Consider the following 16,439-nt stretch of genomic DNA (forward strand, 5'->3'; position numbering starts at 1 on the left):
TTTACCTTGACCTCGTTCATCAGCTCGAACTTGTGGTTGGCCTCGACGAACGTGGAGAATCGCTTCGCCAGTCTGACGTGCTCCCGGATGTATCGGCGAAGGCCCTCGACGCCGTAACTTCGGATCACGAACCACAGCTTCAGAGAGCGGAAACGGCGGCTGAGCGGTATCCCCCAGTGCTGCGGCCGGAGCGCGAGGTCAGAGGTCGGGTCAGGGGTCAGAGCGTAGGAAGCAGAGGCTGGAGGCAGGTCAGATGAAAGGGGTATGGGCTAAAGAACAGAATGCATAGGTTACAGCAGACCATGATTCGTAGGTTTGTAGACAAATTTCTCAAAGGAGACAAGACATGTACTGGGCAAGACTCGGTTCTCAAAAGAACAACTTTGAAGTCATGATGACTTCCGAGCAGCGATGAAGCATCACTGGTCACACTTAACACAACAAATGGTGCAAGTCACGGGGCATGTGCGGAATAAGTCGATAAACGAACCGATGGAAACAAATGTCACACATAATCTTGTAATTTAGAGAAAGAAAAGAATGGCCGGGTAGAATATTTCACTTATGTGGATCAGTTATTACATGAGTGAACCACTCCTCGGCACATTTTTTTTTTTCGTTGACAACCAGTGCAGTGTTGCATTCGATTTTCACATACACACGGTTGTGAGTGTGTCAGATCAGTGACAGAGCTCATACCCGATAGTCGATGGACTTGTCCGAGTAGTTGTGCTGCAGGTAGAGCGGATCCACCACCAGGGCCTGGGTCAGCTTGAACCGGTCCCTCACCCTGAAACGCAGCCGCCGCAGTGGAAGCAACAGTGATTGTGGCGAATTACTTTAATTGTTTGAAATAATGATAATAAAAGATAATAATGGCATAGTTTGCGGTTAACGTATAATGATATCAGCAATCAGTCCGTCCACTCACACAATACCGTCTTCATTCAGCGTATACTATTGGGCTAACGGTACCACTACGACGGTGTTTATTGCCAATGAAATGTATCATGTCACAAAAACACGCGTTGAGCCGCAGAAGCCGTGATTGATAAGACTGAAAATCACTGTGAAATATGTCACTCCAGTGGATACACAAGATAAGCTTGTATAACATATCGCACCTTCACCAAAAGGCGTCGGTAAAATCCCATTGTTACGCTCACACTGAAGCACCTATGCAGTGAAACATTGAATCAGATAACGAGCAGTCGACTCGTTTACCTATGCAGCTCACGTAACGGGGCCAGGTGAATCTGTCGAGGTCAGGTCGTACAATGGTCGTCTGGGAATGGCCGGGTCGCACCGCACTTCATGTAACAGGAGAGTCATCACCACTCAGCAGTTTAGGTGGGCGACGGGTGAGATATATGAACCAGTGAGGGGGATCTGAAAGTCGGCGTTCTACTCACCACATAGTGGAGCAGTCGAAGTTGACCAGCATCCACTTGTTGGGGTTCATGTTGAAGGACATGGCGTACTGCAAATAAGGACATGACCATCATTGGTTTGTCGTGTGACGTGACAATTTTTACGATAAAATGCAAACCATAACTTATGTAGATTGCTATCGAACTTAGGGGACCATGAGTCGCATTTTAGCCCTTCGTTTTCCTCTCACATGGCTAGGTACTACTTCTCATCACGAAAGAGCACAATCTCTGCTTCCCTTCCTCCCTCTCCCTCTCCCTCTCCCTCTCCCTCTCCCTCTCCCTCTCCCTCTCCCTCTCCCTCTCCCTCTCCCTCTCCCTCTCCCTCTCCCTCTCCCTCTCCCTCTCCCTATCCCTCTCCCTCCCCTCCCCCTCTCTCCTCCCTCTTTCCCTCCCCTCCCCCTCTCCCCTTCATCCACCTCAATGCCCTTCATCAGCGGTTTGAACTCGGGGCAGATGAAGGCGTTTCCCGCGTAGGCCGAGTCCACGTGCAGCCACACATCGGCGGCCCGGCAGACGGGGCCGACCTCGTCCAGACGGTCGAACGAGCAGCAGGACGTGGTTCCCAGGGTGGTGGACACGAAAAAGGGCACCAGGCCCAGCGCGCGGTCCTCGTCCATCGCCTGCAGAGGGGGCAGGTCAGGTCAGGTCAGGTCAGGTCAGGTCAGGTCAGGTCAGCTAAGGCTTGGTAAGGAAAGAGTTGGGTCAAGTCTGGTGAGTTGAAATCAGTTAATGGAGGGTCTGGTCAGTGGTCACCTCGGGTCCAAGCATGTCTATATTTTATAAAGACATTTCAGGTTGAATAAAAGTAAAAGCAGGCTATGTTTCGTCGGGCAGGGTTAGGGTGGGTAACGGTAGTTTTGTGCCAGGTAACTTCAACCCACGTAAGGTCACGATTTGTGTAGTATGACAATGTTTAGGTCAGGTTTGGTGAGACTTGGTGAAAAATCGTCTCGCAATCATTTTTTCTTCCGGGCTCGACTTTTTCTGGGAAAAAAAAAATCATTAAATGAGTCGACCCGTGTCGGAATAAATGTTTGATAACATTGGAAATGACCCTTTAAATCACATTTGTGACAGCTTTTTGCACAACTAGAACGTAGTACTGTTTCACTAAGAGCTCCTAACTAATCGAGCACCGTCGCCGACTTACAATGGCAGTTATGGGACAGGTCATTCCTCAGACCACCAGCCCCAAAGTAGATCGTTTATCAGGACTTCATTAATCGACTTGAACCTGAGCAGGGTCGCATGCTCGCAATGACGCCCACATCCGAAAGGAACCGAAGATAGTGGGGTTTCTACTAGCTTCTTTCGAAAATTAATTTGGATTGCAGTATGCTAGCATATAATTAACCACATTCGGTTATTCTTCTTCCAATCATGGCATTGGTCGATGGAAAAAATGTGTTTCCGTAGCAAACTTTCATATTATGCGCTGTTCTGAAGCCTGTGAGATAGAATTGGTCAAGAAATGAGGCATCGTATTTCCTCATACCCGAAAACATGCAGTCCTCACCTCTTTCAGGGTTGCACCGCGCAGACTGAATCGTTCGTCCGGCTCCAGAATACGCAGCTTGACAAAGCTGATCATGGCTGCCTTTTCGACGCAGCTGTGGGCCTCCTTGGAGCAGTAGGCCATCAGTTTGGAGAGCAGGACACCCTCCTCTACGGTCGGATGCTGCTGCTTCAGTTTCCTGATGGCCTGCGCCCGCGCCGCCAGCAGTGAGACCAGAACGCACTCGCTGGCAGATGTCTGGGAGAACGAGAGAAGAAAATGAGCGATTAGGTGATCTATGCATGTTGGCAGACAAAAAAAAAATAAACGTTTTCTGTCCCGAAGTCTGTCTCGACTGTCTCAAAGACATCAGATAACGGCTTGCGTAACTAGTCGTGGGCTACGCTAGGACTCCCATCAGGAGTAGTACCGAAATACCCAAGTGGTGACATCAGGACGGTGCCAGCACAGTGAGCGCCAGCCGTCCATCGTCAGTGACTTTGTCGGTCGCCTCGGCCGTAATTTTCCGACCGGTCAGTGAGTGGAGCTCTTTTAGCACGGCCGGTGGGAAGCTCGCACCTGAATGACGCCGCCGCCGACACTGTTCTCGGTGAAGGAGAGGAACTGGTCGGGCAGGCCGATCATTTTGCCGAGCCAGTCCAGAACGATGGTCTCCAGCTCGGTGCAGGCCGGACTGGCCGCCTGAAAATAGACGCAGACATTAAATTACGACTAAACACTGGATGTAGATTATAGATTTGTCCAGCCGCCAGTGAATCATACTTGTGTAAAAACCTATCGGAGCTGGAGAGTGGTCGTCGAGTGACACTTCTTTTCAGCAAATTTAATGCCATAATCGATATACAGCGGAACAGTGAACTCAATGGCACAATCATAATATTCTCGCCATGCTAGTTCAATAACAACCATCTCTGGGAAGAAAGGATTTGGTGACCGTGATGGCTGAATTATGAAATCCGATGTAATCCAGCTGATTGAGAGTTATATCCTAGACGTGGTAAGTGAGGTCGTATGGATCGTTTGGTGCTTGACGGTTATTCGTTCTATGCTCTATGGTGGGACAACGTAGGCCATTTGCATTTGACCGTGTATCAAACGGTCTTCTTTCGTTCCAACAATTACACTTTGAACGCATACCGCGCACACTCACCCAGGAGAAGCCGACGCACAGTCCGGACAGCATGTCGGCCAGTATGGAGGGGTACGAGTTTCCGGCCGGGAAGTAGGCGTGGAACTGCGGGTGCTGCCAGTGAACCATCTGTGAGAAACAGACACACATGCATGTAGAGGTAGGGGGTGCGGGCGCACTGTGTCCTGCGCTGACATTTCATACCAATGAGAGTGATTGGAAGCCTGCAATCAAAATATGTTCGAGATGAGACTAGGCTTTGACGTGGTAAATGCAGTTGAGAATGTTATTAATTTTGGCGTTAATAGATCAAAATGAAGAGGGCATCGGCACCTTGTTCAAACAAATATTTTAGGGTGAAATAGCAATTATTTGTTGAATCATAGATAACATGATAACATGAATGGTTGAACATATTAATATAGAAGCATTATTTTGTGTCAACTGACCCCAGGCATGATTTTCTTCTCGAGATCCTTCATGATACCTTCCCAGGTATCACTGTCTTCGGGCGGATCATAAGGTATCAGATCGCGCAGGTATCCTATGGCAGAGAACAAAAAGTGAGCGTGAGTTTTCGTCTGTTGTGCATTATTGAGCCATGCAGGCCAAGAAAATATATCTTACTCATATTGAAATCATCCCAGATAAACTAAAGTTCATGAAGTTGGCTGATGCTTGCTACTTAGCCGCAAAAAACAATCACATGACAAGCATTAATAGCGGTGTCTTCTTTTCATTGAATGGCTTCCGAGCTAAGAAATATTTGTCTAATGATAACGTAACGAAGTGTCGCTGAACCATGCACACATGATCGTCATTGAAGCCGCAGACAGTCGCTGACTAGCCCACCTGGCTCGATGTCCGGCGTGACCCTCCGGAGGTGCAGGCTCTCCATGTAGTCGGCGATGTAGTCCACCATCTGGCGACCCCGCTGCCGAAACTCGGCGTGGTCCATGGTGGAACTGGAGATACCTGGCGAAGGGACAGAGCTCAGGATAAAGCACATGTTAGATAGTCGGTTAGAAAGGATAATTTACCGAAAAAGGATGCATTCAGTTCGCAAAATCATCTGAGAATGTTTCAGTAAGTATATTTCAGTCGCACCCTGTGAATGCATTGTCATATGTATGTATATCTATCGTATATTTTTATGTCTGTTTTATATCATTCGAGCCCCAGATTGTATTAGCAATGCATTCCTTTTGAACAACAATACGACCCACTACATGTATGCCCTGCATCTTCATTTAGCTGTGTGGGTGTGGCACTGAGCATCATCGCCCAATAATGACCCCATCTCCATATACGCCGCATCCGGCGCGTCCTAAACTGGGCCACCCAGCCTCCCACCAACCCGGTCACTCGGTAATTACTGCGCTCGTGATCTACCCAAAGGCATTCCGAGCACGTGATCCGCAGTACCCGGACCCCTCCCCGTGGGTCCCTCCGCAGCCCGCCCGGGAGACAATGGGCTCCGCGGCGCCGCCCTGGCCAGCCCCGTAAACAGGCGACCACCCGCCCCGCCCAGGGAGCTCCGTCATACCGAGCAGGTTTGCTTTTCCCATTGAGATGGGTTATTGAATTCGTGCTGGCACGCGCCGGCTTTGTGGGGCGCGTGGCTGGGTCGCTAATGGGGGCGCGGGCACTGGGTAGGTGGGGAGGGGCTGGATCTCTTGGGGAGAACCGCCGGCTCGCGGGAAAATAGAGCGTGGTGTCATCGCTGCCGCGGAGGAGGGTATCTGGCAATGACGGCCCACCACTCAGTCGCGTCACCTCGGCGCCTACGGAACCGTTCGGAAAGAGCACCACTTGTCGCAATGGAAGCTGTCAGACAACAACGGCAAGTGGTCGGGCAATAACGTGGCCTCTTTGTGGTTCGACAGAAGACTGCGCGTACTTCATGACTCCATTACTGGCCTCTCTGAGGAGGTGCCCGCTCGCCCTGGTGGACCTCGGCCATCGGTCATGATGTTATCACATTGTGAAATTCACAGTTGATTCGGACCGAAATATTTCGACGGTTTATCTTTAACGAATTGCACTATCATGAAAAGTATACTGGTCGAAAGCTGCGTACTTTATTTCCATACGCCGTGATTTAGTTTTTGGAAGCATTACGACAAAGGCTGTCCGATCGAGGCACATCGATGCAAAGGATGTGTGCTAACACACGCCTTCTTCCTCGCCTTCTGTGCCTTGCTACGGAAAGCGGCAAGTTTGTGCTGTAAAGGTGGTCGAAGTAATGAAGCTCCGTCGCTATATTTTTTCCTGTCAAAGATCAGGTCATCGGAGACCATGAAAGATTTAAGTATCCAGAGTTCCAGATCCACATCGAAGAAATAAAACATTTGTTTTGAATGCAACGACTGTGTGCATACTCGTAACTTTAAACTTTCATGTCAATCGTTGACCTCTGAGGTCAGGTCAAGGGTTTCAAAGAAAGAATTCTTATTTTGGTAACACAAAGGTCACTAAAAAATTGCCGTAGGCTTTGCTAGGCGTTTATCGTTCTCTCTGCGTCGATTGATTTGCGTTTTTTTTTTTGTGGGGAAAGGGGAAGCAGACATGTGCATGGTTCCGAGTGATGGATCTACGATCTCAGTGGATCTCGAAACAAACTACCGTTTAGGATCTATAATCCTACCGGATCCGGCGTGAAAAAATGTATCATGGATCTACGATCTCATAGGTTCTGACGATAGACCAACAACATGGATCTATGATCTGAGTGGACCCCACCATGCACAACATTTGAAACCAGGTTTTCAAGTCTTTCTATATAGATAAGTGCTATAAGGTTATGGATTATGTTGTGCAATCACATAAAAGCACTAAAACAGAACGTTTGTGCGCTGCATCAAGTGAAATTTTGGGATTTATGTGCTGACAAAAAATAAATGAGGATCTATGATTTCATTGGATCTCAAGCAAAAAATTAGACTGGGATCCATGATCCCTACGGATCTCTCGATAATTAAAAGGCTTGGATTTATGATCCGTAGTGAAAATAATGAACGAATTTTCAATACCTGCCTGAAATTGAAATTTGAATTGAAATTGGAATTGAATTACGCACCTTGCCTTGAATGTAACAAGCAAAAAATGGCATGGTTAAAGTTCCGGATTACGTAAAAGCCATATTTTTCACTGGCCTTCAAACGCCGACTGCGTTAGTCGCTGCTTAGCAGAGAAACAAGGCTAAACCGGGCTAGAAGGTAAGCGTTACGCTGAAAAGGGCTCGATTCTCACTAAGCACATCAGATAATGCATCTCTAAAAGCACAAGGTCAGCAGGCATTTTCAGAAATCAGGTATGTACATTTAAAACATTTCTTTTAACTTTTAACACGCACAGTGGAAGGAAGAGGGGGGGGGGCGAATTTCGTCCACCCCTCATGTTTTCTCAAGTATCTCACGCCATAATTATTCTGTTAGCGTCAGATTTGCAATATCTGCAATATCTGCAATATCTGCCTGAAATTGAATTGCACATCCTACCTTGAATGTAACAAGCAAATTGGTCTACAACTTTGCTCGTTGAAGGGGCGTAAAGTAAAAAAAAAATCCCGACTGAGTGGCGGCGCGACGGCCGGCGCCGGCCGGTTCTCGCTGCCGGCGCAGGACGGTTCCGTCTTTGCATTGCGCTGCTTACCGCTGCTACCGTTCAAATTCGCGTTCGCGTTCAGATTCGCGTCAAAATTTATGTGGAGACTTAGACAAGTACTCTTAACTTATGGTGATCTTATGGTGAAAGAAGACGAAAATCAGCCGGTAACATTTTGAGTGACGAGTGTGTAAACACAACATTGTGTCTGACACGCTTCCCAGGTCGGCTGTTCCCCGCCTCAACCGATATACATCTTACTCTAAGCAGAGTTCTAATTGCCATTAGGTATTATGGCTGGATTAACTAGATATTCTCAATTTATACTAAAAAAAATGTATGTGCTGTCGTATAGAAAAAGACCTAAGAATATCGGCCAGTGACTTTTTGAGGTATTCGCATGTAAACACAAAATAGACCATCATCTGGCAAAGTTGACCCCGTTTGACCTGATTTGACCTTGCAGATATTGACCCAGCGCCATAAAATTTACAAATGATATTTGCAGGTCCCTAACGCCCTCGCCCACCCTCTGAATTTCGACCTTTTGGCTTTCATAGGAGCTGAGATCTTGCGGGGGGGCCACATTTGCCCCTCCCCTTCCATTGGGCGTAGTTCTCGGAACCCCTCCACTGCGCGTGTTAAAGAGTGGGTAAATGCCACAATAAATGCCACCCAGTGGGTGGCATTTATTGGGGGGGGGGGTGAAAAATTATTTTGGATTTATTGAGGGGACATCCCCGCATTCCATTCCACTTGTCATTAACACAACATGTGTAAACTAATTTGGGAAATATTTGAAATGTTACAGGTCGGTCAATGAGGTCGAACTTTCATTTTTCTTCGTAAATGTAAATTTCCCTAATTGAACCCGAGCTATTCAGCCATTTACGCCCCGCTGGGGAGGGGCAGATCCTGCCCCCTCCCTCCAGTCTAACTTCCGAACCGATGGTCGTAGAAAGACGGACAAGCGGCAACCGAAATCTCTCAACAATACGAATCTTTGTGTTAAAATATTTTTGCCTTATTAGGTCAGAGGTCAGGTCAAGGCCAGGTCAACGGTTCAAAATGAAAGTTTCTACGCTATCGCCTTTGGAGCGCAGCTGTCGAAGAATAGACTGAGATTGATTATCCATAATATGTAACGGTGTCAAAAACGTACTGAAAATTGGGTTTGAAAAATATATATTTGTAAACTTTTGACAATAATGCTAATCGCTTGGTTATTTTTGAAGATAATGGGCTAAAACTTGTTAGAATATTTCATCAGTGTGTGCTCTATCACATTTATTCCGTTTTTTTTGCGAAAATAGAAAACTTTTGAAAAAAAAATCATTTTTGTAATTGTAAAAGCATATTTTTTTAATTTTAAAAAATTTCGAAAATTCGAGATGGCAGTTTGATAGCTACGTGTATTTGTAGTCGACTGATGCAAAGAAATTGGAATTAGCTTAAAAACTAAGCTCTTGAGAGCGTTTACCGTAATTCAATATTTTGCATTAAAATTGGCCGACATGACGTCACTCTGACGTCATTTTCGGCCAAACTATGGTAGCTAGAAAGTTGAAGTTTTAACACGAGGTGTCAAATTGATGCCGCTGAGGGTACCGCAAGTTTCGTGTTGATCCGTGAAATGGTTTAGAAAGATATTGCCGAAAAACGGTAGGGGAGGGGGCTCTGTAGAGCCCTTTCTCCCCCCCCCCCCAGTCATGCGCGGATTAATGACGTGTTTTTACTCTCTTAAACTGAGTTGTCCTTAAGGTGGAATTCAAAAAGACCGATTTCTTTCATTATTTTCACTACATGTAAATTGACGGTTTTGCAAAGGCTTCAGAACGTAATGGGAGGTAGCCGGTAGGGGGCTCCAACAGTCTAACACCTGTTGTGTTGGACACCGAAACAATATGGGCCTTGTCTAATTAGCGATCAAACTATGCGACGTATGTTTCTACTCTAAATTGTCTCATTTTACCAAGGCCATTTTGCACAAACGACTGCTAAATTCGTCCCAATAACGTGGGCAGCACCACCGTCACTCTCCATCATCCGCTCACCTGATTAGGCGGTGTAGCAGACCCCGCTCCTCCCGGCACCTCCTCGGGCGGTGCAGTGAACTCCGCTCCGTACAGCCGCCTCGCCCTCAGCTGCAGAGGTGTCGGCGCTCCGCAGTGCCCGCAGCAGGTGCCACTGGTGACTGGAGCCGCTGCCGACCCTCGGCCGTCTCCCTCCGTCCCAGAGCGCCAAGGTCCCAGTCTGACCCGACACCCCCCCCCCCCGACCCGAACCCCCTGCGCAGCTCGGTGGTCCTTGCGCAAGGGGGCGGCGCTGGCCGGCTGGGCCGCCCAGGTCACGATGTGTATCGGGTAGGGTCTCACGATACTTCTGTCGTCTCACCCCACGCGACTGTTGTGGGATCACGATTTTTTAATTGAATTTGTTTAGTGAGCTGTGAAGGCTGTTGGTGGCTCACAGTCGTGTGGTTTTAGGTAGCTAGTTTGAGTGGATAGACACGTTTTCATATTGTTGTAAGTGGTACCTAACCGATGTTTCAAGGAAAGTCGCTATTATCGTCTATTACACACATTAACTTGCGGTCGAGCGAAGGTCGAACTAACTACCTGAAGAGAGCTAATAATCCAGCGAAGTTTAGTGTCCATATTCGCCATTTACATTTTACATAGAGACTAGATAGAGACTACGTTTTGACACGTCTTGATCTATTATGCGCGCAGCTCAGTACATTTAACTTTTTTCCAAGACCTCTAGCAATTTACCTACTGACAATTCCCGAATCCCAATTGATATGAGATGTAGGTATGTGTAACATGTAGGTACATTTATTTGGACCTCATTCATCATTGATCATTTTGTTTTCGTTTGTCACCAGACGTGATTTCAGCGATGGCTCAATTGGCGTGGCCGTCTTGCTCGGCGTCATAGCCTAGCAACACGAACTATCTGAACTTGGCGCGCCTGCAAGTAGATGGCGCTCCAAACGTTCCTGAATTGGTATACTGTTCCGCAATGCATCCTTGTCAGGCGGTACAGCATCAAGCCGAAAGCGCTCGCCGGTCGGCGCAGCCACTCGATAGCCAGCAGTTGGGCCGCCCAGTACCAACATTGTTTTGTCATTACCATGTTTCTGGATAGCGTATCCCCTGGAGCCTCTCGTCCCACTTCACTTCTCGACTCTCATCCTGCGTTCTTAAGGGCTATATCGTCGCCAGCTCATGGGAAGAAGCGTGCGTTGGGATAGCTGGCTTCGGCTTGTCTCACGAAAGATGACCAGCGATGACGTGTAAAGCGGTGTAGTTATCCATTTATATCTCATAACGTGCAATAATAACTTTCCAAACCGAAGAGGCCCAAAGTAACCATCGTACCTAACTAACAAAAAAGCTTCACGATAGTGAGACGATGACACATGCTTCCAGTGTATGAAGAGCTCCCGATAAAAACAGCTGTGCGAACTCATCACTAGACCCATCTCTCCTAATAAATCCCACGTCCCGAATTCGCTCCCAATTTTCCCACGTTTGGGACTTCCGGATCCCACCCCCGTTATGTAGTCACCTCGTCATGAATCCAGCTATCCCCATCGGCGGGTATTGGGAAACCGATACCATCCGTGACTCTCCTTTGTGCTGCGTCACCGCCTCACTCAGGGTCAGCCCAGGGCGGCCAGGGTCACGCGGGGCAGACCTCGCCACTCCTCCCGTGTCCGCCCCGCTCGGTCGGAGGTGGAGGGCGGACGAACCTCTGACCCCATTACTCGTTCCACCAGAGTAGCCGGTCGGTAGCTGACGAGGCGGCTTTGAGGGCCGTGACATTTCCAGCTTCGGTAGCCGTGTGTGGGGTCAGTGGAGGTGATTTTGTTGGTAAGTGGCTCGAATCAGTAATGGATCAAGAGCGAACATTGTGAAAACGCGTTAAAATAAACACGGACCACGGTCTTCCCGAAGGCGATGAAATCGCATTGATCCACCAGACAACATTGCAAATTGAATGACTCTGATGACGTACTACTGCAACTCAAGCTCCATGCAACCACTTTCATCGGGCTAAAATGGCACCAGGGCTTTTTTCATTTATTTCGCAAAGTAATCAGCGGTGTATACCCTGAATAAATAGTAAACGTACGAAACCACGGTATATAAATCACCAAAACAACAGAAAATTAAAAGCTCCAGCCGGGCTAAGCAAACATTTGCCTGGGGCGATTTTCGCATCACCCGCTACAGAAAAAAAAATTGAAAGGTGTTGCTTCGAAGAATCATGTAATCATTTTCTGAGGCGAAAGCGAAAAAACGGAATCTCGATAACAATGGTCTGACTTCACTCAGCACACGGAATGCATCCATCGAACATCGAAGCGGCAGTACAATCATTCAATAATTCAGCTTGTTGCAAAAATCATCGACGCCATCTCTGACTAATGACGTATCATGCCCGGCGATCGAGATATGAACGGTGACATTCGTCATTTTCCAGTGTATCGTCGAATATCATTTGTGCTGTATCGTCTGCATTGCATCGGACCCAAAACGGCTACAAAGAAAGGTTGTAAGCCTGAGACTAACAAATGACAACGGAAATACACCAAAAGCCTTATGATTACATCAATATACGAAAAATGCCTTTGACAAGTGTGATGTGCAGTTGACTAACACCCCTCTCATGCAAGAGATCACAGGGCCTTTCCGTTCAGCATCTTCAGGCCGGGAAACCTCTCTTTCAGCTGCTCCTCATAGCCCGGTACTTCACACACCGGGTTACCCGTCACACTGAGCTCCTCTACACTGGGCCACGGCCCGTCCTCGCCGACGAGGTCACTGACCTCCCGCAGGTCATTGTCATCCAGCGCCAGTCGCCTGAGGCAGCACAATTCGCCGGGAGGTAGGCTGACCCGCCGTACACGGTTGGCCTTGGCAGTAACTCGCTCCGTCGCCACCAGGTGTCTCAGGTCGAGCGCGCGCAGCTGATTGTTGTCGGCGTCCAGCGTCGTCATGGCAACCATGTGGTTAGTGTGGTAGACGGCCGTCAGATGGCAGGAGGAGAGATCCAGCTCGGTGAGGCCCGATTCCCGGGCCGATTCGAGCTTTCGCTCGATGATGAAGCGGCTCCCTGGGAATTTAACACAACCGGTTATTGAAGCGTACTGATCTTATCTCCAACAGGCGATATTCGAACCTATGAAAAATGCAGGCACCGGATTTAACTATAATTAGTTTGCTTCCGAGACATAGGACTAACAAGATCAATCACACATGATCAACAAAAATCAAACCAGTCCAAAATGACATCCAAATGACAAAAAAATGACATCACCACAGCCACAACAATTAGTCCTGGATATGTCCAGTTACAACCATAGGAATCCCTCCCCACCCGCGCCCTGCGTCAGCCCCCGTCTACTGACTGAGGTCACGGTAGTAGCCTCGTCGCAGGCTGTCCAGCTTCATCAGTTCATTCACGGCCTCCAGAATTTTGTCGTGGTGCTGCCGCGGGTCCAGTGCCCACATCAGCACCACGCTGCTCAGCAGCACCCCTGCAGGCGGAGGCAGCACGCAGGAGCAGTTAACGGCCAGGTGGAAGACAGGTGTGTTAATAAAGGAATCAAATCGCCTAGATCGCGTTGGTAAATTATACGATGTTTTAAAACGATGAGTCAGCACGTTCATTGGTTTTATCTGGTCATTCCACACTCTGATTAGGAATACTCCTAGTCATTACTGTCTTAGTTTTGAAGCTGATAATCAGGGATGTAACCTTACAGTAGCATCACACAGACCAACGGTTCGCCAGTACTCCGTTCGGTTCTCACATTTGTTGTCGGGCTCCATTTCTCCCAGCTGCCAGATGTTGTCCAGCTCCTGGTTCAGCAGGCTGCCGGCGGCGGCGCTAGTGTCGCTGCCGAACGCGCCGCCAGAGGGCAGTGTCGGCGGTGGGCCGTCGCAGGCCAGCCGCTGCTCCGCGCCGCTCTCTGATGACGTCATCACCACGGCCGTGGGGGTCGAGCCGGCGGGAGCGGCGGCCACCTGGAAAGGGGAGGAGGGTGTGTGTGTGTGTGTAAAATTACAGTGTCACAGTGACTATGTTCACTGCTCGGTCGCTGCCGGGGTTCCTCGAACACGCCCACAGCGAGGGAGGGCATGAGAAGGGGTGCTCGCCAGTCGCCACTCTCACAGAGCCAATGTACAATGTGTGTGTGTGGGGGGGGGGGACGTGATCATGAAAACCAGTGTTCAGTGTGCCGCAATAGTAAGCAGTAGACTATAGACGCTCGTTTGAAAACCAGTGCAAAAAGATGTCTAACCGGTTAATGTATTTCACATTACCACATGGTACATTTCGATGACACACTAGACACTACCACTCATATGCCGTTAGTGCTTTGGTTTTGCACCAAATATTTCGCCCCATGGAACCTCGAAGTCGCTTGGGGCTAGCTTTCTCCCATTCTCGATGAGCTGGCCAAATACGCTGGATTTTGATGAAGAAGCTGGTGGAGCTACTTCTGCGTCTACGGCTGAGTCCGACTCTTCTACCGGGCCAGACGCGCGTCCTGCGACACACCCTACGTGATGGGGACCAGCTTCAGGAGGGGCTGTGGCGAGGATAGCGGCGGAGTTTCCCCGGATGATTGCTATCGAGACTCTTTGTAGAAGCCAGGACACTTCTCTGGGGTCCTTAGTCGCCGCAGAAATCCGACCGCCGATATCCCGGAGCAGCTTTGACCCTGCTTCTCCGACTACGCCGGTAGTCTCCACTGCTACTGGAGTGAAGATGTAGCGGTCTGCAAGACTGGCGTAGCGCATGCGCTTCAGGTTCTCGGCGGCGGCTGCAGCTGCGCCGGGATCCACTGCACACTTCACCACGTGTGACTCAGCAAACGTGTCAACGCACGTGGCGTCCCATGTGAGGCTTCGACCGGCACTGAAGGGGAACGTTGTCAGTCCGTCGGGGCGCCTTCCATCTCCTCTGTCTAGCCCCACAGGTTCTAAGACCGATGGTACGCCAGCGCTTGCCAGTGCTCGTTTAATGACGTCATTTAGGGCTGCGTGCCGTGGGAAGCGACCGGCGCTCTTCTTACATGATAGGCCGTGGTGTCCCAGCCTGTCCACAGGGCATCCACATAGCTTGCATTGGTGGGGCTCACAGATGGGCAGGCCTAGTCGGAGCGCTACCGCTATACGAATGGTCTCGTCATCAATGTACAGTCCCAGGCTGGGGATTGGAGGTGCTTGCAGCCAGGCTGCAGTATGCGGCATACAAGCAGCACCGAGACGAGCGCGATGTATCTGATTGGCTCCGGCGATCAGGCGGTTAGCGGTGACAGTTGACGCGATGTCGTCCCAGGTCTTTTGGAGGCTGGCCGCCGGGCGTTCTGGAACAGTCTCGATGCCAGTTGCAGCCATGAACTGCTCCGTGGCTGGTTGCAGTGCCGCTGGCTCAGGGCCCGTGAAGGTTGAAGGGCAGATAGATAACACCAGCGGTGCTGCTGCGGTGAGAGACGACAAGTAGCAGGGCAGAGCGAGAGCGTGCACGGAGCGCACGCCGAGCCCGCCATGCCTCTGGGGCAGTGTAGCCTGCTCCCAGGCCTCGTCTGTCAGTGCCACGTTACCAACTTCCTGGAGCGTGAGGCGAACTGTGCTGTCGATTCGGGATAGCTCTGCAGGCTCCCGATAGGCTGGCGATGAACGTAGGAGATATTGCACTCGCGGGGCAGCTACGTACTTCGATAAGAAGAACAGAGCTGTGTGCCGATCGAGGAGGCGGAGTCGACTGACTGCACAGCAGTTTGATAGTCGTGTAGGCTGATCTGACAGAGTCGCCAAGCCCAGCCTCGTGTAGCGGTGAGCCGAGCAGTGTGAGCTGTTCAGGAGGGGTGGTTTTGATGCCGGCGAGGACTGACGAGATGGTGCTGATGACGCTCTGGCCTTCGGCTGGAGTGCCACCGATGGTGGTTAGCTCGCACTTTGATTTGTTTAGTTCTAGGCCGAGCTTTGGAAGTTCGGTACATAGAGTTCTAAGGTCTTCCTCCACTGTTTCTACTGGTCCTGCAATTGTGGCATCATCCAAGTACCATAGGTTCAATGGAGACTTCAGGGATCGCGCGCAGCCATCCACCACCAGAGCGAAGAAGGCTGGACCCAGTGGATCACCCTGTTGGACTCCACAGCTGGACATGATGACGTGATCTCCGAAGTGGAGCGGCGATGGAGCGCTGTAGGCTTGATAGGCAAGCGGGTATACCTCTGGGCAACGAGTTCGTACCGCATTCAGCATCTGGTCTCTTCTGACCGTGTTGAAGGCATTGGATATGTCCACTTTGATAACCGCTGTCGGGACTGACACATCAGAAGTGAGCACGCAAAAATAGTTATTTATTTAACATGAAAGCAATTAAAGTTATGTACAAAGCTTTCAATATTTTTTTTTCAAGAAGTTAAGGTCTGAGAAAACTCCTTAGTTAATATTGATGGATTGTGGTTTGCCTCGTAAGCACGATGCCTTGTCGTCAGAAGGCATGACCTTTATCAAAGACCGCATCGATGTACCCGAAACCGCACAGTAGCAGCTTAAGTCATCCATGAAAATAGCTAGCGAGATTAGCTACAAACACATCCTTCTCCCTCCTTCACTCAGACGGCGCCTCTCTCTCTCTCTCTCTCTCCTCTCCTCTCTCCCTCTCTCTCCTCCTCCTCCTCTCCTCTCTCTCTCTCTCCCTCTCTCTCCTCTCTCTCTCTCTCTC

At 49.5% G+C, this 16,439-nt stretch overlaps 2 protein-coding genes across 4 annotated transcripts in view; both read right to left on the minus strand.

The window, feature by feature from the left end:
- LOC122371410 (tyrosine decarboxylase-like) overlaps window positions 1-9,963 on the minus strand; it is a 31,142-nt gene extending 21,179 nt beyond the window's left edge. The window contains exons 1-10 of one of the 3 annotated variants that reach the window (XM_043347714.1): window positions 9,739-9,963; window positions 4,931-5,053; window positions 4,528-4,622; window positions 4,100-4,207; window positions 3,508-3,630; window positions 2,950-3,186; window positions 1,850-2,053; window positions 1,413-1,480; window positions 700-790; window positions 6-179 (exon numbers count right to left, since the gene is read on the minus strand). In XM_043347714.1, the coding sequence (XP_043203649.1) occupies window positions 6-179; window positions 700-790; window positions 1,413-1,480; window positions 1,850-2,053; window positions 2,950-3,186; window positions 3,508-3,630; window positions 4,100-4,207; window positions 4,528-4,622; window positions 4,931-5,036 (1,206 nt within the window). In that variant the 5' untranslated portion in view covers window positions 5,037-5,053; window positions 9,739-9,963. The remainder of the gene's footprint in view (window positions 1-5; window positions 180-699; window positions 791-1,412; window positions 1,481-1,849; window positions 2,054-2,949; window positions 3,187-3,507; window positions 3,631-4,099; window positions 4,208-4,527; window positions 4,623-4,930; window positions 5,054-9,738) is intronic. The other 2 variants (XM_043347716.1, XM_043347713.1) reach the window with 2 other exon arrangements.
- A 1,794-nt stretch (window positions 9,964-11,757) lies between these two features.
- LOC122371408 (geranylgeranyl transferase type-2 subunit alpha-like) lies at window positions 11,758-13,717 on the minus strand. The gene is made up of 3 exons (XM_043347710.1): window positions 13,509-13,717; window positions 13,104-13,232; window positions 11,758-12,808 (listed from the first exon to the last, which is right to left on the minus strand). The coding sequence occupies exons 1-3, from the start codon at window positions 13,678-13,680 to the stop codon at window positions 12,372-12,374; spliced, it is 738 nt and encodes a 245-aa protein (XP_043203645.1). The 5' UTR covers window positions 13,681-13,717; the 3' UTR covers window positions 11,758-12,371.
- Between the last annotated feature and the right edge of the window lie 2,722 nt (window positions 13,718-16,439).

The sequence above is a fragment of the Amphibalanus amphitrite genome, unplaced genomic scaffold, assembly GCF_019059575.1.
Source record: "Amphibalanus amphitrite isolate SeventyFive unplaced genomic scaffold, NRLGWU_Aamphi_draft 001240F_arrow, whole genome shotgun sequence".
Classification (NCBI taxonomy): Eukaryota; Metazoa; Arthropoda; class Thecostraca; order Balanomorpha; family Balanidae; genus Amphibalanus; species Amphibalanus amphitrite.